This window comes from Botrytis cinerea, chromosome 16 (assembly GCF_000143535.2).
Source record: "Botrytis cinerea B05.10 chromosome 16, complete sequence".
Lineage (NCBI taxonomy): Eukaryota > Fungi > Ascomycota > Leotiomycetes > Helotiales > Sclerotiniaceae > Botrytis > Botrytis cinerea.
Genome location: NC_037325.1, coordinates 571,067 through 593,484, shown reverse-complemented (window position 1 = coordinate 593,484; position 22,418 = coordinate 571,067). Strand labels below are relative to the sequence as shown.

The following is a 22,418-nucleotide window of genomic DNA, read 5'->3' as shown; positions in this document are numbered from 1 at the left end:
CAATATATGCAACACACACCAGAATAGTGTTTGAATATAACATTCGGTCTTCGATAACTTAGTTGACTGGCTCCATATGGTGTAGTCAAGGCACTATAAACAGAATTCCAAGAGAGTTTACAAGCGATACGAACACACCGATCTTTCATCAGGTATATATAACTCATTACGAAACAAGAAATACGTAATTCACTATCACAGTCGACCAAAAAAATTACTGTATATTTATTGCATGAGTGCTGAGTTCTGCAAATTCATCTGGGAAATGTTGTTTAAAGGTGTACTAAGATTGAATCCTATATAGATACAGATACACGCAAGTTCCAGTGCTCGACCTAGAGGTATAAAGAACAACTGTAGTAAGAATACCAGCAACGATTCTAAATAGAGAGCGTGAGTTCGTCGATAGATGTATGGTTTTTGAGAATCATGCGTCGTAACGTATACATCGATCACAATCCGAATTAGAAAGCAAGATAATCAATCCTCTCAGCCACTTTACAATTTCTTTCCTCTCCAACCCTTCATTTTGAACCAACCCATCTACCCAACCAAAACCCTCACTCCCCTCCCACTACTCGCCGGCACGAAATAATCACTCGTACATTCCACATCCCCTATATCCGTATCATGCAACGCCAAATTCCCATCTCCACAATTCAACTCTCCAATAACACCCTTAACACACAAATACAGCTCGGCCCATGCTAAATTGATACCCAAGCACTGACGAGATCCTTTGCTGAAACTTACGATATATTTTGATAGAGAAGGGTTTTCGAGGAAGCGGTCTGGTGAGAACGTGTTGGGGGAGGGGAAAATACGTGGGTCGAGATGTTGGAGGTAGGAGGACATGGATACAGGCGTCTGAAGTGGTGTTAACTGCTGGAGATGATGGAGGGGAAGGAAAGTAAGGATAATAATTTGGATTGGTGGGATGGATGTGAACTTTCACGATATTTCAAACCGTTTGAATCTTCCAGTTGTACTCAAGAATCGAAGATTCTTCCATTGTCGAAGTACGATTTGAGCTAGAACCCTTGGGGTGATGAGATGTACAAAAATGAATCGGGAGAAAACATACACCAGGGGGAATTTCCCAATCATGAAACTTCAACACTTGATCCGGAGATATCCTTTGCAAATGTGCCACAACTCCAAAACTTAATCTCAACCCCTCTTGTATCACAGCTGTCATATATGGCAACTGCTCTAATTCCTTCAATCCATTTTTCCCCTCCATCTCGGCAAGAAGCTTCGATAGAATATCAGGGTTAGCGAGGACATGGTAGGCAATCACAGATAATGTCCAAGCTGTTGTTTCAGTACCGGCTCCGATGACTGTTTGTCCTTCTTGCCAGAGACGAGCTACTGATTTCTCGTTTGGGGGAAGATCACTGGAGAGTATTTCGTGGAAGATTGTCGGCTGAGAGGAGCGTTCATGATTATTGTTCTTTCCATTGATGATAGCACCAATCTGAGCTTTCATTTCCTAGAATCCAGTCAATGCCTCCAATGTCAGAAAAATAGTCAACTGCATGCTTACCATTTGAAATTCCACAACACTAACAGTTTTCGAATCAAGAAATTTTATCAACGACATTGGCATGCACTGCATCAACGTGAATATCCACGGAAAGACCTTTGTAACATGTGATATGTTACCAATGTTTTCAATTGCATCATGGAAATCCGTGTGAAAATCGTCAGAACTCTCAATAGAACTATTTGTTTGTCCCAACGCGTATTCCGAAATGACATCAAAAGTAAAACACGAAAAGGCCCACGAGAGATTAATTGGTTTCTTAGAATCTTTGTATGAACGGAGCCGACGCACAAGTGAATCTACATACTTCTGAATCATGGGTTCGAGGCGGAAAACACTGGCTTTGGAAAAATGACGGTTCATGACTCCTCGACGAAGACGATGGTGATCGTGTGAGACAGTGCCAATCATCGACTCGGAATTACCAAATTGCTTGGTGTAGTAAGGGTATTTATCACGTCTCTTCCCCCCAGCGGCATACAGTTCATCGTAGTAGTCCGGATCACTGATATGAAGCTCCCACGGATTGATACGGATTATGGGTCCTATTCGAAAAGTATCAAGCTCATGTTAGACAATAGGAAGGAAGGACTTACCATATTTCTCATGCAACTCCTTAATCTTGAAGGTATATTTTCCTCCCAAGACAATCTCATGATATATTTCATAGAGTATGGAAATGGCAGCCAACTTTGGTCCGGGGAATTCGGCAATTGGACTGAAGTATAGACGCCATACTATCCCATATGCAATGTAGGATAACAAAATAACAATGATTGGAACCAACATTGTATTCAACATTTTATCCATACAATTCGAGATTGACTCCCTCGAGGATATACACGAATACAATGCTTCACCAAAACAGAGAAGTCCATAAAGAAATAAATGTGAGGACCAAGCAGATGGGAATCTGCAGATACCCACCCACTCGAGCTGTCAGATACCCGTTTTTCTTTCCATTGGGAAAGTGGAGGACCCAAGGGCTGGGATAAAACCACACAATCACCATGATTGACGGACTGTTGCAGAAACCGGGGTGCTAAAATCTTTAACTAATTAATACATCCGATACCATTGGACAATGCAGGAACTCCCCGCATTTGTGTGACAACGAAATGGCCCATGAATATGCAAATGACGGAGCTGTAAAGCCAGCATAAGATAATAGTATTGGCTAGGTCACTTTCGAGATACTGGGGAACCAATCGATAATGCCTGTACAAGATCCGAGTTAATCAATGCCGAGACAGTTATGTTCCGAGTGAACGTGTCAAGGTGCAAGAAGTCAAGAGGTATTATTCACCGTCGGGGCATCAGATCATCAGACAAAGTGGGTGGTTTGGGGGGAAGTCGTTGAGACTTCCGTAAGGTACCTTCTATTCCACATTAAAACCCTAATAGGAAATACCATCCAATGCAATGCCATACAATTCCCTATTCAAACAAGCCATCCATCTTATAAAATCCAAAAGCCCAACTGAATCCTAGGTGTTTCCTAGATATACAAATGCAGCAGTTTAGCCCGCATCAAACGATTATAAAGAAACGCGATTACTTCTTCTTGGGCAAGTATTTAATACCCTTTTTAGGGCAAGTTCCTCTTCCACCTTTTCCAGCCGGGTCTGTAGCCACAAATTCTCCCAACTGCAAACTTCCTTTGACATTAAAGCTGTACCATGCTTGATTCAATCTGCCACTCGAACAGCCCAACACAACCTCACTCCCAGTAACCGCAGTCAATGCGGTCTGAATCTGATCCTCAGTATAAGTAGCCGAGTAACTTGGCACAATTCCCGCCTTCTCGAGTGCTTTATAAGTATCCAACTCTTTGAATAATCCTACAGCCCTTGTAAAGAAATCGACGACTTCATCACCAGCTTCGTATTTGTCGCCATAACAAGCTGGCGCGAGAGTATTTACGCACGTTCCATGTTTGTTCATCTCATGCTCCCAAAAGGTTTCGGCAGAGCCTCGATTGGGGAGCCAATATTCATGCATGTATGCGAGAAGATCAGTTTGGGATGCGGCTGTTAGAATGGAGGTTATGTTGTGGTATTGAGGAGTACTATGGCAATATGTGGGATAGGAACCATCGCAGAGATCCGGCCTAGGAGACTTGGTAAGCTTTTAAACATGTGAAAACTGGTGGCAGGCGAACAAACCAAAGGCCATGAAGAGTCCAGCTATCGGCCGGCCCTATTGCGGGACTGTAATCCCAGAATTGAGTCTGGAGAAGCTGGCCTCCGGGATAGATGAAGCAGCAAGAATCCGGAGCGGCGGTGCTGTTGTGGCAGGAGAGAGGAGAGGTCGATGGACAAGACGGTGCATTTCCAAAGGGGATGTAGGGTCTGGGGGCTGTGACTGCCGATGAAGAAAACGATGGATTATTGATCAATGGTATTTGTGATAGGAGACCACCTGCAAAGGAGATGGCTTTACGGATAGAAGAGACGGAAGAAGTTGTGTTGGACGCCATGATGGACGGATTGACTCTACGTTGATTGATTGCGAGAGAGGAAAATGGGCATGAAAATGTATCTGTTGGTAATCTGTTATATCGGAGAAGGGAGATGGATTGTGTTTATGTTGTTGTATTTATATTGAACATAAGCGGTTGATCTATTGGAAGAAGGGAAAAGGAAGCATGCTGCTGCTGCGGATTCCCTTCCCTTGCCTTCCCTTTGAACCTTCTTCAAGCTCAGATAACGCGCAGGTGAGCTACGTAAGGTGCTAAATTAAGTGTGCTAAGGGTCTGATAAGCGTTTGGGCCGGGCATGTGATAAGATAATTCGTCGATAAGCCCCTGTAGATTCGCCCATGTGCCCCTGAATGTTTCACCCTCACTGAGTTGTACACAAAGAACGATCAGGTACCGCCAGTACTCGGCCAAGCAAGTGATGAGCTAAATGAATGGAATTCCTGTGTCTCGATGGAATATACATTTCAACACATCGTTTTGGGGACGTCATCTTTGTTGCTGGAGATGTGATCTCGATTTAATGGTCAAGACAACGATGGCTTTTCTTTGCCTGTGCTTCTTACCTCGAATCACACATAGATGTAGCACAGTTCTCCATTCAGCCCTCCTAGTGTGTTCATCAGATCTTGCAATGGCACAGGACCCGCATTATATCCAATATCCTGTAGATCCTCCAAGGTGGTGTTTCTACTAGGAGGGACGTTGTTCAAAGTCATCGTTCCCGAGACGGCATCCTGTCTCTTTGCCAAATCCTGAAGTTGCCATATCCACCAAACCCGATCTATCATGCCGTGATGAAGATAGAAAGCCGGGTCGCCGGAAGATGTAAAGAAGTCCTGCGTGTATTGTTAGTACTTACGATCTCCAGGAAGGGGTCCAGAGAAGAAATTCACTTACACCGCCCGGATCTCCGCCCACTGTATAATGCCCTCCGGTATGAACGCCCCATTCTCCTATGCTGAACAAGCCTTGCATCACAGTCTGGAACCAATATATATCTGCATTTGAAGGTTTTGTTATGAGGTCGTAAGTATAGTTGGTTTTCGTAACAGCGGCACTGTGAACATTGACATCGCGGCGGAGGCATCGTGGATTGTAACCGAAGCCGTCGGCTTGAGGGTTCACTGGTGTGCCGGATATTGTCCCGAAGACTGGGCCAAGGTGGACAGTCATACTACAAAACTATTTAGCACATTGATAACATAATGTGACCAAAGCAATATACTTCTTAAACGGACCTGTGGTAACACATCCACCACCAACACCAGGCGGGATAATGTCGAATGGTGCCGGCGCGAGGTTGATAGGGACACCAGTATGATTGTAATACAAGCCATTGCCGCTCATGCTAGTAGGACTTCCGTCAAAGAGCGGGGAGTGTATCGGGTCGTCGGCGTATCTGCCCCAGTTCCAATACTGGAGTTCGTCAGTGGCAGGCTGTGAGAAAGTTTGAAGTATAGGACCGAGGAAGGTTTGGGGCAATTGAGGTGCAAAACACCAATTTGGGGTAATGGAAGACAGACGGAGTCAAGACTCACAGGTTGATATCCTTTGTATCCACATTCTTCGCGGAGTGCTTTTTCGTATGTATGAACGTAATATCTATGCCAGCCCAGAAAATTGCCCTATATCATTAGTTCAGATCACAGGATACTTAGATATAGCATGTACCTACTGTACCATGAATGGTAAAGCTCTGATTTATATGCGCGGCAACGAAGTCATCAAAGCGACTTCGAACACCCGGCACAACTTCAGAAGGCGTGATAGGTTCTTTGGACTGTAAACAAAGCACGGCATTTGTGTATGCGATTCGATCCTGCCCTGAGAGATCGCTCCTGCAAAAGATTAGGTCTGGGGGTAATTGGGTACTATTATCACCTTACCATTCGCGACGCTTTATAGCATTTTTGATCGTGCAAGTGCTGTGTGGATAGTTTATAGCTTGATACGCCGCCAGTTTCGCAAGACCTTTTGCTGCTAGTTTATCTACTGCATCAGGGGCATAACGCGGATACGAAGCTGCTTCAGCGACATCAATACATGGCTGAAGAACAAGAAGAATTGAAAGAGCTCCAAAGTAGAGGAAATGCATAGTGAAAAAGAAGTCAATCTAGCGGGTTTCATAGTACAAGTAATCATAAATGCCATTGAACACTATAAATACTTCATAAATTTCTGTTCTTCTTTCTTGTCTGACGCGGTTGTGAGTGTAACTATCTCGAAGCTCTCCGGTCAGTAGCTGACTCTTCGGCTTCCAGACTCAAGAATGGGATGCTTTCGGACAGTTGAAAGCTTTAGAAACTCTTGGCGAAGCGAGTCAAAACTTTCTATGGTGGTTTGACATGAGCAAATGCATATATGCAGATACAAGCATCTGAAGCCCGATGGGTGATATCGAATGATACTTGTTGAGGCGTAACATTCTCCCTCGATATCCCCTGAAGTCATTGGCGAAAGCTAAGCACTTGCACTGCTTACTCCATACAAAAGCATCCTATAATTATACGCCAACACATGTATACATGACCTCCTTCCACCGCAATCAATGGCGATTTATATGACTGCACTATCCTTGGGGTGTGAGCATCGAGCACAGGATACAAGGGACGTTGTCGAATAAGTGGATCTCATTGTACGACTGTCTTTCTTGGCAAATTCCTTTCTGTTGGTAAAGTCAGTAGCATCTTGGGTATTGATATCGCCAGAGTAAGTTTTGATGAAGTTGGAATATTTCAGTGGCTACATCGCACAAGTGCTACGCATCTAAAGTCATCACACTACTTAGCCGGCAGTTTCCCTACACATAAGCACAGTCAGACTTTAGTTTAGACGGTTGATAGTGGCGTAAGAAATGAGAATTCTGCAGAATATCCCCGCATTATCAACGTCTAATCACCTCCCGGAGGAGTCCATAGCTCGGCTAGGTCGATATCAAATTCTTGATTGTATATCAGAAGTGCCAGACGGCATCTAACTTGCAGAAACTTCAAAACAAAATCTACATGGACTTACAGTTGCGATAAGCGGTGTGTCGTACATGTAGATTTCTTCCCCTCTAATCAATGTACAGCAGAAGAAGGTTTTCCGTCACACAGAAAATATGATGAGATGGAAGACCTACATTTCGATTGATTGCACAGCGTCAAGCCACAGACGACTAGTAATCTTAGTAAGCCATATGATGTGTCACGTGAATGCCTAAACTCCCAACACTCATCAATCACGTCCCTTCTGCCGAATATGAATGCTTGTTCTTGCAGGCGGTGGGAACTAATTGATATTGGCTAACATTTTTCGACTTTATCGCAACAATTTCATCATAAGACGGCATATAACAGGCCAGGGTAACTAGCTTGCTTATTCCACCATGGCCTTTCTCGTTGGATCTCGATCATTGGGCCTCCATATGCAGAAATCGTCGTTACGACCAGCTACACAAACTTTAGTATATCAAACCCTGTCCACCCGCAGTTCTAAGTAAGCCAATATCTAATTACCTATAGTCTCGTCGGATTTCTTCGCGCTGCATGCACACTCGAGATTTCCATTCTTCGTTCTTCAGCTCCGTTAATCCAAATTCGCTGGTTCGCAAATTACCTCTATTGAAGGCTATCTCATCAAGTGGCTCTCGCCCCTTCTTCTCATCTACCCCATTAGCACGTGGTTCCAAGTGGGCACAACGCGAGCAACATGCCAAAAGCAAACATCAAAATAAACATACGCAACATACGCAACATGCTCAAAATGAACACCAACCCATCGATCCCGCCCCGACAATCAGATATCGCAAACCCCGCTCTAGCTACCCACTTGCGATTGTAATTGCTGTAGGATGTACATTCGTAACCCTCAGCTACAACCGTTCTCCATTCGTTGACTTTCCCCTTCCCAATTTCATTCCAAAACTCACACCAGAATATTTCGAGAAGAATTTCGTCCTCTCTCAGCAGAATATAGATGAGGGACGGATCCATACACTCATCACTCACAGCTTCATGCACCAGACATACTACCATCTTTTCGCGAACATGTATTGTATGCTAGCCATGGCTCCTTTGGTTAATCCTCTGACCTTCGTAACTATCTGGGCTGGTGCCGGTGTTACATGTTCGCTTGCCTCTCTGTACATATGGAAGCACGGCGTTCCATTCAACCAGAACAAAAGCTCTATAAATAGTATAGATCGCGGTTGTGGTGCATCTGGCAGTTTGTCAGGCCTAATTACCATGTTGGCGGTCAAACACCCGAACGTGTCTTGGCAATTCATGTTCGTACCCATAGGAATTCCGGCATGGTTTTTGGTAGGAGGAGGAGCTGTCTATAGTATTCTGGCCCTCAATAACGGGTGGCAGCCGGGTGTCGGCCATGCGGGACATCTTGGGGGTTCGGCATTTGGTATCTTGGCCGGTGTTGTGAGTAGACGATTTGGCTTGAGGGGACTTTGATGCGGTCTTACGGAGAAAGTGGTGGCTCTGAACAGGGTTTGCCCTACACTGATATGGTCTCAATCCCGTAATATAGTAGACTGGATGTGAGCCTTCATTGGTTGGATTATTTTAATCGAATTCGAGACCTGGAAGCTTTTCATCGTCAGACTATTCTTCGAGTGAACGGAAAGCCTGATTAAGTGTACAAGAAGTAGAATGATGCATGTGATCGCTTTATTCATATGGTGAATCGCCAGAACCAAAATCAAGTGAAAGGGAAAGATCAATCGAAAAAGAGTCACCCAATATTCTATATCTCCTCTTTCGCAAAACCCGAATAGCAACCATCGCCGCCATCGCCACCCACACACAGGTACATGGTTTATACCCTCATATTCAAATCCAATCTACAAATTACCGCTTCATTATCCAATTGAAATTAAACATTATACTTCTATTATCTAGTTGTCTTTTACTCGATGTGGTTCTATAGCTCAAAGTCTAACCATCTAACTTCCCATGAATCTCAATTATATCGAGAATCTTATCTATTTTGACATTTCCTCGTCTCTTGGAAACATTAAACTAAGGCTGCTTCTTCTTTCCTCTCCACTCTACCTCCGATAACTCTCCCCTTGACTTTATCCTCTCCTGCATCCAACTTGGCATTCTTAATCACCAAAGATAAAAGCACGATCGGTGCACTCACACAGAGCGCCACGATGAGCAATTTTTGCATAGTCTCTTGATACGCCCTGTTGATTGCGATTCTCTCAGGTGTTCCCATAGGATACGCGAGAGCATTGGTAATACTATTGTAAACGGCCTTACTATCGATAGTGGATGAGTATTGGGCCAATTTCTTAGGAATATCTTGTCCCCAGATGACGCCAGAAATGGCACTTCCAACAGCGCCGCCCATCTCTACACAAGTCAAGTAAACGGCTGTTGCGACAGCGACATTCTGATGACTAGGAACGGAAGCTTGGACGGCGAGTTGAGCCGGGACGTTGAGCATTCCCCCGCCGATACCGACAGCAATTTGCGTGCCAATGATCTGTGCGATAGATGAATTTTCCCGGCGGTAATGAAACATGAGTCCGATACCCATCAGGTAGATGAGCGCTCCAGCTGTAATGTACGGTTTGTAGTATTTGGTATACTTGATAAAGAAAGATATGATGACAGACGAAATAGTTGCAGTGAAAGAAAACACCTGTGTTACGTGACCGGCAGCGGGGATAGAGAGATCCTGAACGACAAGAAGATAGGAGTAGAAGTATGGTTGAACCGAGAGGAAGAATGCCACTTGAAAGTATTAATACGAGAGCTGGCTAACCGACCAAAGTGAAACTTACTGAAGTAGAAGAATCCAATGCCACATCCTGCACAGAATGTACGGGATTTCAAGAGACCTAGGGGAACGAGTGGATGCGGTGCAAGCGTTTTGACAGATTCCCAAACAGGAAAACTGATAAAGCAAATGACTCCTAGAACGATCATTGCGATGATATCCGGGCTAGCCCATCCTTTCGAGGCTTTAGACGCAATGGTGAGTGGAATTAGAATAAGGGCAAACGCCGCACTCAACAAAATCATGCCTCCAATATCCAAGTCGTTCCAGAGAGTTGTTGTGATTGCAATCGGACCTAATTTCTTCAAAGGTGACGGAGCAGTGAGGCCAGCCTTCTTCGCCTTTCTATTGTTGAGGAACAAAGACAACGCCAAGGGTAAGAATACGACTGGCAGGATTATACACCATATACCATAACCCCATCTCCATGTTGTAGTTTTAAGAATCTTGTCTCCAATTGGTGCTCCAATCCAAACAGTGATCAAGAATGGAATTTGCGGCAAACTAGACCATAAAGCACGATTGAGGAGATTAGTCGTATCAGCAATAAAAATTTGCTGTAGAATTTGAAGACCGGTGGAGCCAGCTGCGTAGAATATTTGGGCGGCGGCATAAGTTTGGACATCGTTGGATATGGCCATTGTGGCGCCGCCGATTATGGCGAGAATTATCGAAATGGTGAAGGCTTCGAGTCGACCAAATACATCGGCGGTTTTGGCCATGGGCGCTTTAATAACAGCTATCTTGAATCAATACATATACACAAAAGGTTAGCAGTTACGGAGCTCACTGACCCATGACGACGCTTTGAACGACTAATACTGTTGAAATCAAAGAGTGGTTGTTGAATGAGCTTGTAGCAAAAACAGAAAGGGACATGACCACTTGCGATTCGAGCGAAGTGGTGAAGGAGATGAGGAATACTCTGTCATTTTTGTTAGAACATTGAAGATCCACCGATATCATCCGAAGAAACGCACCCAATGTATGCTATTATTAAAGACCAGGTTGTCCAGGTCATTGACACGGCCTCAATATTTTGTACACCAGCTTGGGTGGCATTTCCAATGTCATTATTGGCAGTCTCGATGTCTTTTTCACTTGGGCCTGGGGAATTTGCTCCTACTCGAGCTTCGGAGTCAATTACCGAATTTTGGGTCTTGGATATGTTTGTAGAAGACTCCTCCGAGTCGACAGCAGTTCTTTGCTCCATAATAATGGATGTCGATGGGTTTTTTGAGGTTGTGATGTATCTCGAGGGCGAGAAAGAGAGCAACGAAAATCGCGAATCATAATGGAAGAAGTAACAAGCCTAAGATTGAAGATCATTCTCTAAATGCGATCTACACATCTGCCAACTATGACAAAATCATGGTTGAAGCTCTGTGTTGCGTCATTAGTAACAACGCCGTTGCAAACCTTAATCGGCACTTGCAGCTTGGAGTCTTTTTTTATCAAACTCAATCATGGATGAAAAAACCTTTGAGTAACCATTTTGAGGAAAACCTTGAGCGGGGTACGATAAAAAATCGAAGCAGAGGTAGATCATGATGGGTGTGTATAATTCGTCTCCACCTTCTTCTATGTCGTGCGTCCGCTATGAGAAAATATACGAACAAGTTACATTAAATTAAGCTAGTTTCTGAGGACTTTCCCAATACGCTCACTGATGAAAGCTTGTATCCTCAATGTTCTTGAGCGGATCGTCGCGGTTTGCAAACTCTTTAGATCGGCAATAAAATTATACTTCATTCCCAAAAATCCGAATCATCAGAATGAAGACTTGCTCTTAATCCGACAGGTTGATGTTCAATTCTCAGAAACCCTTTCTCGACTACGAGCTGGCTTGGAACGAAGTGTATTGTTTGAATGGTAGCATTTGGCACTGAAAAAGAGACTTGACGAGTCAATATCTTGATGGTAGAGATAGAGACAGAGATAGAGATAGAGATAGAGAGGTTGAGTGGCACGAGTGGCCGTATTTGTGTGAATCGGTTAATTATAGACGATGAGTCTGGGGTAAAGGGTAATTGTCGGTCATAAAATTCCCAATCGGATTTTGAGCATGATAACTAAGACTTGCGAATCTCTGCAGACATGAATTGAACCACAAATCCATACATAAGGGTGCAAACTTTCGAGGGTGGCTTGCCCGTTTGAGGTATGCAGGTTCGAGGTGTCGTAAAGTGACCTTTTAGCTCATCGACTGTGGTTTCGATAATCCGTGGACATTTGCAGCTTCCTCATTCGTAGTAGATGGCCGTCTAGATAGGTAGATATCGCTATTTATCTCGAGACGTCGTGTTTGCCCTCAGTTGGTGGCTGAAATCCTGCCGGTTAAAATTATATGTTGTGAGGTTGAAGTAAGGCTTAGATATCTAAGATGCTCTGATATCCGTCCTCAACGCGATAACCACAATGTGTGTGGCAACAGTACCGGTACCCACCCGCACTCAACGCGTTCGTGTCATCCAATACAGTCAGACTCGGGCATGTCCGACCTATCAAGCTATCAAGCTGATAAGCCATCCCAGAGACTGATCATTGAGAGCCAAAGCCAAGATAAAGCCATTAGAGGAAGTTGATCGTGTGTTTTGGTCACTTATGCCGTGTTGTACCCCATACAACCGAGACTCCGATGATTGTCCATCTTGGTCTAACTGGGTTAAGTGTCTCGTCCGACAAGTTTTTGACCGTTGCTCGCGTTGATAACAAGCGTCCATTGGAAAGACGTCCACGGTGGTCCAATGCAATCCGTACCTAGGCATGTAAATCGGTCCAAGTCCGTGTCCACCACCAACACGATCCAGACCAGTAAAATTTGCCGGGTGGTCGATACCTTTCCCTCACCAGCATTGAAGCTATCCAGGCCATTATCTATCAGAAGAACAGGGTAAGTGGGACTGGAAAGAATGTCAGTGAATTGATTGGTAGTCGTCCTGCGGTAGTGACTATCTAAGTGGAGTTTGTGTCTTTTCTTTCCTCAGTCAAAAACTGTAAAGCTCTTCTCTCCTCTTCCTCCCCCTTTCCTCCCTCTCCCTCTCTCTCTCCCAAAAGAGAGCGCAATCGATTGGAGCATGATACCTATCTTCTCTTGACATTTTTTTCGTGTGAAGATCATCAGCTCTTGGTTTCCGTGGTTGTCACTTTGTTGGTATCCGTCCGTACTTCCTCGCAAGATAAAGTACTTGTGTGTGTCGATTGAAATTTTATCCGAGATGTCCCCCGCCATGAACGTCGCAGCTCTCAAGGCTCAATCGGCGGAAAAGGTTGGAGCTTTCAAGAATGCCTTCACGAGTCGACAGAATTTCATGGACTATGTGACGGTTCAAGATACTGCTCTCGATCGCCATTCGGGCTCGAACAAGGTCTGGTCCAATGAAGATCTGTAAGTTCCAACATTAATTGGTGCGCAATTGGACTTTTGTCGATGGATTGGCGCACGGCGAGCAGTTCAGCTACTAAATTCGTTCCTGTAGTGATCCAACACCTCCTGAAAAACGGACATGGCGTTGGTGGAACTTCGTTACCTTCTACCTAGGACTCTCCTTTGGCAATTGGACTTTGGGCTCGAGCATGGTGGGAATTGGTCTTAATTGGTGGCAAGCTATCATCGTTATCTTTGTCTCTCAGTTGATCAGCTCAATCGCCATGTACTTCAACAGTCGATGCGCCTCGGTTTACCATATTGGATACCCTGTCGTGGCCAGGAGCGTTTTCGGAATGTATGGCTCTTACTACTTCGTTGGAGCTCGCGCTGCCCTGGCTATCATCTGGTATGGTGTGCAACGTAAGTGGTCCAGTTCATTACTCTCGGCGCATGGAAACACTCTGTGTTTTCTTGCCAGGACTGGGCGATCGAAATCCCATTCCATCCTGCGATCGATTCTCTCTCTTGCGACATTTTGCTAATGCGCTGCCAATGACAGTGTTCTCTGGCGCAAGTTTCATGAGCAATATCTTGCGATGCATTTTCGGACACAACTTCACTGATATTCCGAATCATATTCCTGAATCGATCGGTATTACATCCGCAAATATGCTTGCCTTCTTCCTCTTCTGGCTAGTTCACTTTCCATTCTGTGCTTTCCGACCATATCAACTGCGAGCCTTCTTCTGGTTTAAATCAATTGTTGTTTTGCCAGCTGTATTTGGACTTTTCATTTTCTGTATGGCCAATACAAAGGGAAGGGTTGGATCAGTATACACGAGCACACTTGGTGAAGGGGCTGCCTATGGATGGTTCATTATGTATGGCATCAACAGTGGCATGGGTAATACTGCGACTTGTAAGTTTGGATTCACTATTTTCCTTCGATTAACATTTCGCCATGCGACGCATTTCCCCAATTCTTGCAAAGCACCTTTTAAGATCTTGCATACACAATGTGCAACGAAAAACTGCTAACTCGTCACTCATGTAGTGATCACAAATCAACCGGATATCGCGAGATGGAGTGCGACGAGATCGGGTGCACAATGGTCGCAACTTCTTACTCAGCCTCTATCCGTGACACTATCTGCCACATTTGGAATCTTGGCCACGGCTGCGATCAACAATAATTGGGGTTTGGATCTATGGAATCCTTGGGATTTGCTGAGCGCCATCTTGGATAGATATTGGTCGGGTAGCACACGTTTCGCTGTTTTTCTCTTGGCATTTTGCTGGATGGTATCTATTCTTGGTACAAACATTGCCGCAAACATGATTCCATTCGGTGCGGATAGTACCATGTTGTTTCCTCGATTTCTCACAATTCCCCGCGGGCAATATGTTGTGGAATTCTTGGCTTTTGCCATCTGTCCATGGAAGATTCTCGCTTCAGCGTCGGTTTTTACCACATTCCTTTCGGGTTACGGTATATTCATGGCAAGTGTGGTTGCAATAATGGTCTGCGATTGTAAGTTCCTCTACCCACAACATATATCCTATTTGGATAATACTTGAGCTATCAAACTTGACGATAGTTGGAAGCAGTTCATTTTATTTTGTGAAGCTAATGCTAACCTTTCTCAGATTATGCACTCACTAAAGGCAATGTTTTCATCGGGCATCTCTACAATGGCACAAAAGCAAACAAGCATTACTATTATTTCCATGGTTGGAATGTACAAGCGATGATTGCATACATTTGTGGTGTTGCGCTCCCTTTTCCAGGATTTGTTGGTACTCTAGGCGCATCCGTGTCTGAAAGTGCTACGAATCTCGGACGTCTCGGATGGTTGCTATCGTTTTCTGTCAGTTTCGTTGTGTACTTTGCTCTTTGCAAGATATGGCCGACTCAGAACCAGAAATTAATCAAGGAGATGGGTCTTGGATGGGAATCACAATACGGTGATATTGTAATTGCTGAAGATGGCACACAAATTGCAAGCAATGAAGACGCGGTTACAGCAATCAGTGACGATTCTGAATCTGTCAATAGGACTACAGTGGCGTATCGAGGAGAAAAGGAATCTTGAGGGTCAAGAACTGGGATAGCTTTACGATAATGAACAAGAGATTAGTAGTAGTGTTTATGACGAATACTAAACAAATCAAATACTTTTAAAATTAATTTGGTCCTAGTACGACAAGCTCTTGGGTTATATACAACACAGCAATTTCAACCATCTAGAGGATGTAGCTGGAGACGAAGACCTTATTGTTGGACACTTGATATGTCGGTAGACAAGTAGTAGTAAAGAAGGTGCTGCAGGGTGGGATAGTCCATACTGCAATAGGGTTAGTGCTTATCAGCAGAGACACGAACATCTCTATTCTCGTGTAGCCGAATACAACCACCTGCAACATGAAATACAACTACACTTCCATCACGACTGTGATAACAACCACCAGTTTCCCACGTTATTCACTCCAGTATACCATACACGAAAGCCAACGAATTTACCTACTCCCAAAATCTTTTAGGGCTAGGTTGGGGTTGGCTTAACCGTATTGTATTAGTGGGTTGAGTCCACCGCATACTATATATCACTAGGTAGAATTTTAGCGAAAGGCGCACACAAAGTTGCCACCACTGTCCATCACAAGAGCACCCATGCTCTTTGATCTCTTTTTGATTTCTTTGATCCATATTATCACACTCGAGACACAATCATTCATTCTAGTATATGACATCACAACATTGAGTAAGAGAACTGATTCAACCCGCCAACAACTTTCCTCGCCAGTCTTTCTTTTCTATATTTGTCAGGATGGATTCACCATGGAGACCAGAGTTATACAAGCCATCCTCAGCTTGTGAAATTGCTCCTCATCAAGTTTTAGAGGCCGAAGTTTGTCTCAATTTTTTCTTTTCCTTGTAGTCCTGGGTAGGCTGCTTGAAGTTTTCGCTGATCAATTCCTTCTCTTCTTAGGCCTTGGAGTCCGAAATCCAAGACTTTTCTCAATTCACAAAGGATATTACAGAAACCCCATACGACCCGGAAAACTGGCTTAATCGGGGAAATTGTCTCCGCCGATTAGGGTACCCAGAACTTGCTCTTGGCGACGTTCAAAAAGCCAGGCTTCTAGTCGAAGCAGCCTTAGAGAATGATTCTACATTGGGCACTGACGCTTATAAAGCATATAGTCAGAAGATATGGCAGCTTCATCAAACTCACCCAGCATGGATGCCCAGAAAAGCACAGGTTGCTACGCCAGAATCTCTTCGGGCTTTAGTTACAATTTTGTTAAAAAGACTGGAGCTTCAGATCTGGTCGGAGCTGATGGAAGGGTTGATGGCCTCCAATTGCTGCGCAGATTATCTCGAGGTAAGTAAAGACGCGGTGGCCAAGTTTCCAGATGATCAGGTTTTCCCTTCGGAAGTAACGAATGCGGAATCATGGTTCGAGCAACGGCAAAATATCCTTCAAGGGTATGTTGACGATGAAGAGATGACAACCGAAGCCATGAAAACTACACTTTACAATGGAAGCGTCTACCCAACAGCATATCCATGGATGACCGAAGATGTTATTGCAAGATCCGACGAAGTAATAGAAAAGGTTGCGTTCGAATTTGCCTCTGCATCATCCAATTGCGTTGTCTCAAAGAGCACAATTAGATTGGCTCAATCGCCTGAAGAAGTGTCGGAGATAGACGTACTTGGCGTTGTGGCAACAAGAGATATTCTGGCACAAGAAACAGTTCTTGTTGACCCTACGCTTGCTGCTGTAGTTGACAGTGCTGATCGCTGCCCAGCTTGTTGTGGACCATTCTTGGACAAAATCGAAAATTCGTGCTGTAAAACTTTGTACTGTAGCTCTTCCTGCTCTCAAAATGCACTGGATAGTTATCATACCATCGTTTGTGGTAAAGATCTAGATTTCTTACTTGGGACCGAGTCAGAATCTTTGTCAAACTCCAGAGAATCGTCTATGGGATCCAAATTATTTCTCCGCGTTCTCGCCCTTTCTTTGAAAGAAGATGTCGCCAGTCCTCTGAAGACTTCTCTCATCTCACGTCTCACACCCGCATACAATCCAAACAGCCCTCAACTCGTTGTGTTGAATTTCAAGGATCACATCATAACGCCAATCCGCATTCTTCGTGAGCTTGGTATCGATGTATTCGCGAACAGCGCATATGATACATGGGTTTTGCACACTATTTATTGTCGTTTGCAAAACAATAAACACGGGCAAACTTTCGACGATATCTGCGGAACCGGCGTAAATCCTTTATATTCGATGTTCAATCATAGCTGCGATCCCAACATTGATTGGAGACACGACGATGAAAATAGTACAGTTACCATGTTTGCTGAGAGAGATATCAAAAACGGGGAGGAAATGTTTATTTCGTATATTGGGAAAGGCAAGGGTCTTGAAGAAAGACGACGGAAACTTATGCCTTGGTTTGGCATGGATTGTGCATGTCACAAGTGTGACGAGGAAAAATTAGAGGCGATGACAGCAGCTATCACCGTCTGAGCCGCGAGTTTCCAGTAGCCAATTTTTTAGATAAATATAAATATCTGACAAAATTTTGTACTCAATCTTACTCATCAAAAACTACCCACTATTTATTGTTTTTTTGTTTCTTCTACCCATTATAATTGGCCTCGACAAGTCTAGAAAATGATCGCTTATTATCTAAGCTTCTCGCAGATTTTTGTCTATGCACGTATAGTACAATAGTATAAGTGTTCTGTCTGTTATGTACCGTATAAAACTCGACAACTTCACATGATATAAGACCCTTTCAAAATGAAGTCATCGCGCATTCCCTGTTCCTGGGTGAGAATTTCGGTCAAATTCATCAATTTCGGTCCACTTTAACAATCATATGTCAAAATTCTATTACACAACAGGGAAAGTGTGATGTAAAGTCGTGGAGTTTATATAACTAGAAGATCTATATGATATATCATAGAGTTGGATCTGCTGACATTGAGAAAGATTAATCATACGCATGCATGCACATAGCCGTGTCAGCGAGAAATAATAATACCAATCACGTTTGGCCTGTGCCATTGAGTGCTCTTGTTCTCGTATAGGAAAATCAGAAGCCGTCAGTTTCCTCCTGCTTCTCAATACAAAGACGACGTGCTATGCATCGCCTTATTTCAACCCGTTAATGTTTTGTCCTCCAATGATGTCTTGATGTTTCTTGCTTATCTGCGGGACTGTGGGCCTTGTGAAATGTCCTCCAATGATGCGTCACATTCCCTTGCATTGATACCCGTCATCGTTCTACGGCATTCAACATTATGCCTGTTTGTGCTTACGATATCCCAATGAAGAGCCTGTTACATTACGTTAAGTGGGTTCTTAAACTTCCGCGAGCTCGGCAATTGCGTCGCAGTTCAATGGAAACTTGTGCTGCCCATATATCATCTCCATTATCCCGAGACACTGAGATGCGTTACTTCCATCGCTCAATAATCATTCGAATACTGCACAGACATACAAAATTTAGGTTAATTTTGATAGCATGAGCTACATGCCAAGATGTTTTTCTCCTCCAACACGACGAACATTACTTATCTAGAAATTATACTTTTTTTATCCTTATCACTGTGGACCATCTATGGCGTTATATATCGTCTATATTTAAGTCCCATTGCCAAGTTTCCGGGCCCAAAGCTTGCAGCTTTGACATCGTGGTATGAGATCTACTTCAACGTCGTGCGTGATGGACAATGGCTTTGGGAAATCAAACGAATGCACGAAGAGTACGGTATGGTTAATTGTTCCCTCCTTGACTTTTCATCGCGACTGAAAATTGCAGGCCCAATCGTGCGCATTAATCCTTTTGAATTGCATATCAATGATGTGGACTATTATGACGAATTATACGCGGGCAATACCAGAAGACGTGAAAAGTAGGTCATGGACGAATTTTATGTTGAGTTTGGAAGCTTTCTCGCTCCAGTGTCTTTCTGTGAAGCCCTCAAGTCGGGCCATTTCCACTCATGCAATCTCCTAGCAGTCATTGAACTGTTGATTTCTTACACCATACTCGTGTATTTTTGAAATACAGAGAATGAAAAGAACGACAAGGTCGATTGGTGTGTCTAAGAATGCACTTGTGCTTTTGGTTCACACCTCAAAAAGTCATTAGATTTTTTTGCGGTGCTTGTACTAATAAACGATGACAGATATCCATGGTTTGTTAATGCTGGTGGTTCTCCAGGAAGTTCTTTTGAAACTATAGGACATGACCTTCATCGCCTTCGAAGGAACGCCGTCAACTCTTTCTTCTCCAAGCGATCTATTGTGGCTACGGAGCCGCTTATCAAATCCAAGTTATCTCTACTGTCTGATGTATTTCAGTCGCATTGCGCGGAAGCAAAGCCCATCAACCTTCGAGTGGCGTTCTCGTCCCTTACTTTGGATGTGATTTCCGATTATTGTTACGGAGAAGCCTTCGGCGCTCTGACTGATGAGAATCTGGCTGAAATTTGGAGCACCACCCTTTCTCAAGTCATGTCTATAACGACTATTGTTATGCATTTCCCTATACTGTATAAAATTTTATCTTGGCTGCCTGATAGCCTAGCTGGGCCGGTAATGGGACACCACAGAGTCAGTCGAAAATCTTTCTTTCCATATTCACAAACAGGCACCTAACTGTATTTAATAGAATTCAAGAAAACTAGTGGCACGTATTTTGAATCATGAAGATGTTGGGGGTCGTCAAAATACAATATTCCACGAACTCCGCGATAGTAATCTTCTTCCTCCCGAGGAAAAGACTATTAAGCGCTTGGCTGATGATGGAAACATCATGGTTGGAGCTGGAGGTGAGACTACGGCTCAAACTTTAGCCGTATTGTTTTATCATCTCCTGGACAATCCAGAAATGCTATTGAGAGTCAAGGATGAAATTAGCACCTTGGGTGAAGACATTACATGGGGGCGATTGGAAAATCTACCATTTCTGGTGAGCCAACTGGAGACATTGAGAATGTAGATCGCTACTAACGAACGTCCTCACAGTCGGCGGCTGTGACCGAAGCATTGCGTCTGTCAAGCGTGGTAACCTCACGTCTCCCTAGAGTCGCACCTAATGAAGACATGAAGTTCCAGGAATGGACAATTCCTGCTGGTGTATGTATGACCCTTTTCCATGGCCGCTTGTATCGATTTCCATCGATGTCTAAAGCTCTCCTTACCATTTTCTTTCCCCTGGCCACCTTTATCATTTTAACGTAAATCTAGACACCAACAAGCATGTCTTACTATATGATCCACTACTCCCCCGAGATTTTCCCCTCTCCTAATGAATTCGAGCCCGCCCGCTGGCTTACAGATTCAGTCTCAGACGATTCGGCAGCCAAAGATACAGTGCGCAAACATAGACTAGACAAGTATTTTGTACCTTTTTGCAAGGGGACCAGAATATGCCTTGGTATGAAGTATGAAATTCACCATTTTCCTACCTCTTCAGTATTCTGACTAACATAATAATCTCAAAAACAGCCTAGCGTATGCAGAGTTGTTTCTCACAACAGCGTATATACTCAAACGTTTTGATCTTGAGCTCTATCAAACTACGAAGAGAGATGTGGAAATCAAGAGAGATCGTTTTGTTGCAGCGCCAGCATCAGGAAGCAGAGGTATTAGGGTTATAGTCAAGCATGATAACGGGGAGTAAAGAAGCGGCGGGGTGCAAAATTTGAAATAGTTATTCAGCTCTGTTGAAACTCTATCGGGCGTCTGTATTGCACTTAGGAGCTTGAACCACCCGTCTTTCCGCTCGTTATTTCGGGGTAAAGAGTTTTTGTTCCATAACTATGCGATTGCCTGCTATAAGGAGATCATCAGACAATTTCGGGTATTAGGATCTACAAGGGAGTTTCGTCTCGTCTGCTGGATGGGTAACAATCTCGTCTTGTAAGGTGATGAGGTCTGAAACCTGTTCCATTGGTACCACTGTTCCATCCCTTTTCTGAAAAGTCCATCGTAGATTCGCTTTCAGACAATTCACCATGACTTCGATATCAGAGACGTCCACTGCTTTGATAGCGTCTGCTAATGTGAATTCATTGTGACAAGTCAACCTTGAAGGGTTTCCTCCATCGGCAACTGGAGGAGGCATCACAGAAAATGAGGCTGCGGGAATGCTACCTTCAGTGTACAGCCTGGCGGTGAACCTCTCATCAAGTGCCATAGACAGAGCCTAAATAGCCACCGAATACTCCCTGCTCTCATATATCTTCCTCCTAGAGCCGCTGAACACTCTCCCAAGATTGTACAATGCATTCAAAGTTGCAGTGATATTAGCAGAAAGCTCAGCTGCGTTTGTAATGATCGCTCTGCGGTGGTTGATATTGACTTTTTTGTTAGAATTAAGCCAAATGTAAAAATTCAAGCATATATACTAAGTTGGAACGTCGTTTTGAAGATCCAGGATATCCTTCATGCAAGTCTGGTTCCAGCCTGTGCATCGATGCCAGTTTTAACGCCACTAATGGGATAGAATGACGACCCGATGCTATGAACACAGGTGAGAAGAGAGATGGCCAGGCAAAGTGACGTAATTGCTCTGCCAAACATCATTTTGAGGAGCACAGAGAATTCAGGTAAGTGATCTCGTGTGTATGTTTTATGGGCAATAGAATGTTGGAAATCACCGGCTAGAGTTAAAATGGGATCAAGAAGGGCCCAACAGTTCCTCTTCGTAAAAAGAACGGTTAAGGTTGTTAATTTGAGAAGCCTCCGTCGGATACCCAAACTAGAATGACCTTCGATCCAGGAGTATACTAGGACAAAAATGAAGATATCGCTAGGAAATCATCATAAAAATTTGTCCATCCTATGTTCTCTCTTTGATGTCTACCTCTACGTAAGTTGTAGAAAAAGGCTGACGGCCCCGGAAAGCTTGCGCTCCCAAAGATAAATGGCACGGAAACAGGAGTGTTGGCGCGTGACACATGTATATTGGAGGCTATAGCGACCAGGCAACTGGCCGATTCATCAACTACCACGTGCTGAAATGACAAAGTCTTCAACAATCACATTGGATTACCGAGATGTTGAAGAACATACGTTGAACCGCCCGACTAGATCTGGATAAATTGGCAATCAGGTCCAATTTTCCCCCTTTAGTCCTAACGAGCAACACACTTGCATACATTAATACCGATCGATACGAGCTTATATACATGTGTCAAT

The 22,418-nt window shown here is 43.9% G+C and overlaps 8 protein-coding genes across 12 annotated transcripts; 4 read left to right on the top strand and 4 right to left on the bottom strand.

Moving 5' to 3' along the window:
- Positions 1-366: 366 nt before the first annotated feature.
- On the bottom strand, positions 367-2,479 carry BCIN_16g01480 (hypothetical protein). Its single transcript, XM_024697893.1, has 4 exons — positions 2,143-2,479; positions 1,547-2,091; positions 1,085-1,492; positions 367-867 (listed from the first exon to the last, which is right to left on the bottom strand). Exons 1-4 carry the CDS (start codon positions 2,354-2,356, stop codon positions 544-546), a joined length of 1,491 nt encoding a protein of 496 aa, XP_024553710.1. The 5' UTR covers positions 2,357-2,479; the 3' UTR covers positions 367-543.
- Positions 2,480-2,889: 410 nt separating this feature from the next.
- Positions 2,890-4,249, bottom strand: Bcrny1. Its single transcript, XM_024697892.1, has 2 exons — positions 3,712-4,249; positions 2,890-3,656 (listed from the first exon to the last, which is right to left on the bottom strand). Exons 1-2 carry the CDS (start codon positions 4,023-4,025, stop codon positions 3,101-3,103), a joined length of 870 nt encoding a protein of 289 aa, XP_024553709.1. The 5' UTR covers positions 4,026-4,249; the 3' UTR covers positions 2,890-3,100.
- A 195-nt stretch (positions 4,250-4,444) lies between these two features.
- On the bottom strand, positions 4,445-6,219 carry BCIN_16g01460 (hypothetical protein). Its single transcript, XM_024697891.1, has 6 exons — positions 5,915-6,219; positions 5,704-5,866; positions 5,567-5,653; positions 5,254-5,444; positions 4,926-5,202; positions 4,445-4,864 (listed from the first exon to the last, which is right to left on the bottom strand). The coding sequence occupies exons 1-6, from the start codon at positions 6,121-6,123 to the stop codon at positions 4,598-4,600; spliced, it is 1,194 nt and encodes a 397-aa protein (XP_024553708.1). The 5' UTR covers positions 6,124-6,219; the 3' UTR covers positions 4,445-4,597.
- Positions 6,220-7,298: 1,079 nt separating this feature from the next.
- BCIN_16g01450 (hypothetical protein) lies at positions 7,299-8,618 on the top strand. The gene is made up of 2 exons (XM_024697890.1): positions 7,299-7,476; positions 7,535-8,618. The coding sequence occupies exons 1-2, from the start codon at positions 7,399-7,401 to the stop codon at positions 8,474-8,476; spliced, it is 1,020 nt and encodes a 339-aa protein (XP_024553707.1). The 5' UTR covers positions 7,299-7,398; the 3' UTR covers positions 8,477-8,618.
- A 274-nt stretch (positions 8,619-8,892) lies between these two features.
- On the bottom strand, positions 8,893-11,278 carry BCIN_16g01440 (hypothetical protein). The gene is made up of 4 exons (XM_001545599.2): positions 10,793-11,278; positions 10,607-10,737; positions 9,817-10,551; positions 8,893-9,766 (listed from the first exon to the last, which is right to left on the bottom strand). The coding sequence occupies exons 1-4, from the start codon at positions 11,023-11,025 to the stop codon at positions 9,039-9,041; spliced, it is 1,827 nt and encodes a 608-aa protein (XP_001545649.1). The 5' UTR covers positions 11,026-11,278; the 3' UTR covers positions 8,893-9,038.
- Positions 11,279-12,621: 1,343 nt separating this feature from the next.
- On the top strand, positions 12,622-15,388 carry BCIN_16g01430 (hypothetical protein). 4 transcript variants are annotated; one of them, XM_001545598.2, is made up of 5 exons: positions 12,622-13,200; positions 13,292-13,602; positions 13,742-14,101; positions 14,237-14,713; positions 14,830-15,388. In XM_001545598.2, the coding sequence occupies exons 1-5, from the start codon at positions 13,031-13,033 to the stop codon at positions 15,273-15,275; spliced, it is 1,764 nt and encodes a 587-aa protein (XP_001545648.1). In that variant the 5' UTR covers positions 12,622-13,030; the 3' UTR covers positions 15,276-15,388. The 4 variants fall into 4 exon arrangements, with proteins under 4 accessions (XP_001545648.1, XP_024553706.1, XP_024553704.1 ...); XM_024697888.1 differs by having other exon boundaries at positions 13,292-14,101; XM_024697887.1 differs by having other exon boundaries at positions 12,622-13,602.
- A 474-nt stretch (positions 15,389-15,862) lies between these two features.
- BCIN_16g01420 (hypothetical protein) lies at positions 15,863-17,806 on the top strand. 2 transcript variants are annotated; one of them, XM_001545597.2, is made up of 2 exons: positions 15,863-16,091; positions 16,173-17,806. In XM_001545597.2, exons 1-2 carry the CDS (start codon positions 16,011-16,013, stop codon positions 17,727-17,729), a joined length of 1,638 nt encoding a protein of 545 aa, XP_001545647.1. In that variant the 5' UTR covers positions 15,863-16,010; the 3' UTR covers positions 17,730-17,806. The 2 variants fall into 2 exon arrangements, with proteins under 2 accessions (XP_001545647.1, XP_024553703.1); XM_024697886.1 differs by having other exon boundaries at positions 15,863-17,806.
- Positions 17,807-18,689: 883 nt separating this feature from the next.
- BCIN_16g01410 (hypothetical protein) lies at positions 18,690-21,247 on the top strand. The gene is made up of 7 exons (XM_024697885.1): positions 18,690-18,978; positions 19,030-19,123; positions 19,400-19,826; positions 19,885-20,184; positions 20,241-20,351; positions 20,463-20,659; positions 20,724-21,247. The coding sequence occupies exons 1-7, from the start codon at positions 18,750-18,752 to the stop codon at positions 20,896-20,898; spliced, it is 1,533 nt and encodes a 510-aa protein (XP_024553702.1). The 5' UTR covers positions 18,690-18,749; the 3' UTR covers positions 20,899-21,247.
- Positions 21,248-22,418: the final 1,171 nt, after the last annotated feature.

Coding starts and splice junctions, on each gene's coding strand:
- BCIN_16g01480 (XM_024697893.1), bottom strand. CDS start 2,356: ATGGATAAAATGTTGAATACAATGTTGGTTCCAATCATTGTTATTTTG. Junction 2,092..2,142: donor GGAGTTGCATGAGAAATATG/GTAAGTCCTTCC, acceptor CTTTTCGAATAG/GACCCATAATCCGTATCAAT. Junction 1,493..1,546: donor GTGTTGTGGAATTTCAAATG/GTAAGCATGCAG, acceptor ACTGGATTCTAG/GAAATGAAAGCTCAGATTGG.
- Bcrny1 (XM_024697892.1), bottom strand. CDS start 4,025: ATGGCGTCCAACACAACTTCTTCCGTCTCTTCTATCCGTAAAGCCATC. Junction 3,657..3,711: donor TGGACTCTTCATGGCCTTTG/GTTTGTTCGCCT, acceptor CAAGTCTCCTAG/GCCGGATCTCTGCGATGGTT.
- BCIN_16g01460 (XM_024697891.1), bottom strand. CDS start 6,123: ATGCATTTCCTCTACTTTGGAGCTCTTTCAATTCTTCTTGTTCTTCAG. Junction 5,654..5,703: donor GCTTTACCATTCATGGTACA/GTAGGTACATGC, acceptor CTAATGATATAG/GGCAATTTTCTGGGCTGGCA. Junction 5,203..5,253: donor ACCACAGGTCCGTTTAAGAA/GTATATTGCTTT, acceptor ATAGTTTTGTAG/TATGACTGTCCACCTTGGCC.
- BCIN_16g01450 (XM_024697890.1), top strand. CDS start 7,399: ATGGCCTTTCTCGTTGGATCTCGATCATTGGGCCTCCATATGCAGAAA. Junction 7,477..7,534: donor GACCAGCTACACAAACTTTA/GTATATCAAACC, acceptor AATTACCTATAG/TCTCGTCGGATTTCTTCGCG.
- BCIN_16g01440 (XM_001545599.2), bottom strand. CDS start 11,025: ATGGAGCAAAGAACTGCTGTCGACTCGGAGGAGTCTTCTACAAACATA. Junction 10,552..10,606: donor CGTTCAAAGCGTCGTCATGG/GTCAGTGAGCTC, acceptor GATTCAAGATAG/CTGTTATTAAAGCGCCCATG. Junction 9,767..9,816: donor CATTGGATTCTTCTACTTCA/GTAAGTTTCACT, acceptor AATACTTTCAAG/TGGCATTCTTCCTCTCGGTT.
- BCIN_16g01430 (XM_001545598.2), top strand. CDS start 13,031: ATGTCCCCCGCCATGAACGTCGCAGCTCTCAAGGCTCAATCGGCGGAA. Junction 13,603..13,741: donor CATCTGGTATGGTGTGCAAC/GTAAGTGGTCCA, acceptor TGCCAATGACAG/TGTTCTCTGGCGCAAGTTTC. Junction 14,714..14,829: donor TGCAATAATGGTCTGCGATT/GTAAGTTCCTCT, acceptor AACCTTTCTCAG/ATTATGCACTCACTAAAGGC.
- BCIN_16g01420 (XM_001545597.2), top strand. CDS start 16,011: ATGGATTCACCATGGAGACCAGAGTTATACAAGCCATCCTCAGCTTGT. Junction 16,092..16,172: donor ATCAAGTTTTAGAGGCCGAA/GTTTGTCTCAAT, acceptor TTCTCTTCTTAG/GCCTTGGAGTCCGAAATCCA.
- BCIN_16g01410 (XM_024697885.1), top strand. CDS start 18,750: ATGTTTTTCTCCTCCAACACGACGAACATTACTTATCTAGAAATTATA. Junction 18,979..19,029: donor ACGAATGCACGAAGAGTACG/GTATGGTTAATT, acceptor TGAAAATTGCAG/GCCCAATCGTGCGCATTAAT. Junction 19,827..19,884: donor CGGTAATGGGACACCACAGA/GTCAGTCGAAAA, acceptor TGTATTTAATAG/AATTCAAGAAAACTAGTGGC.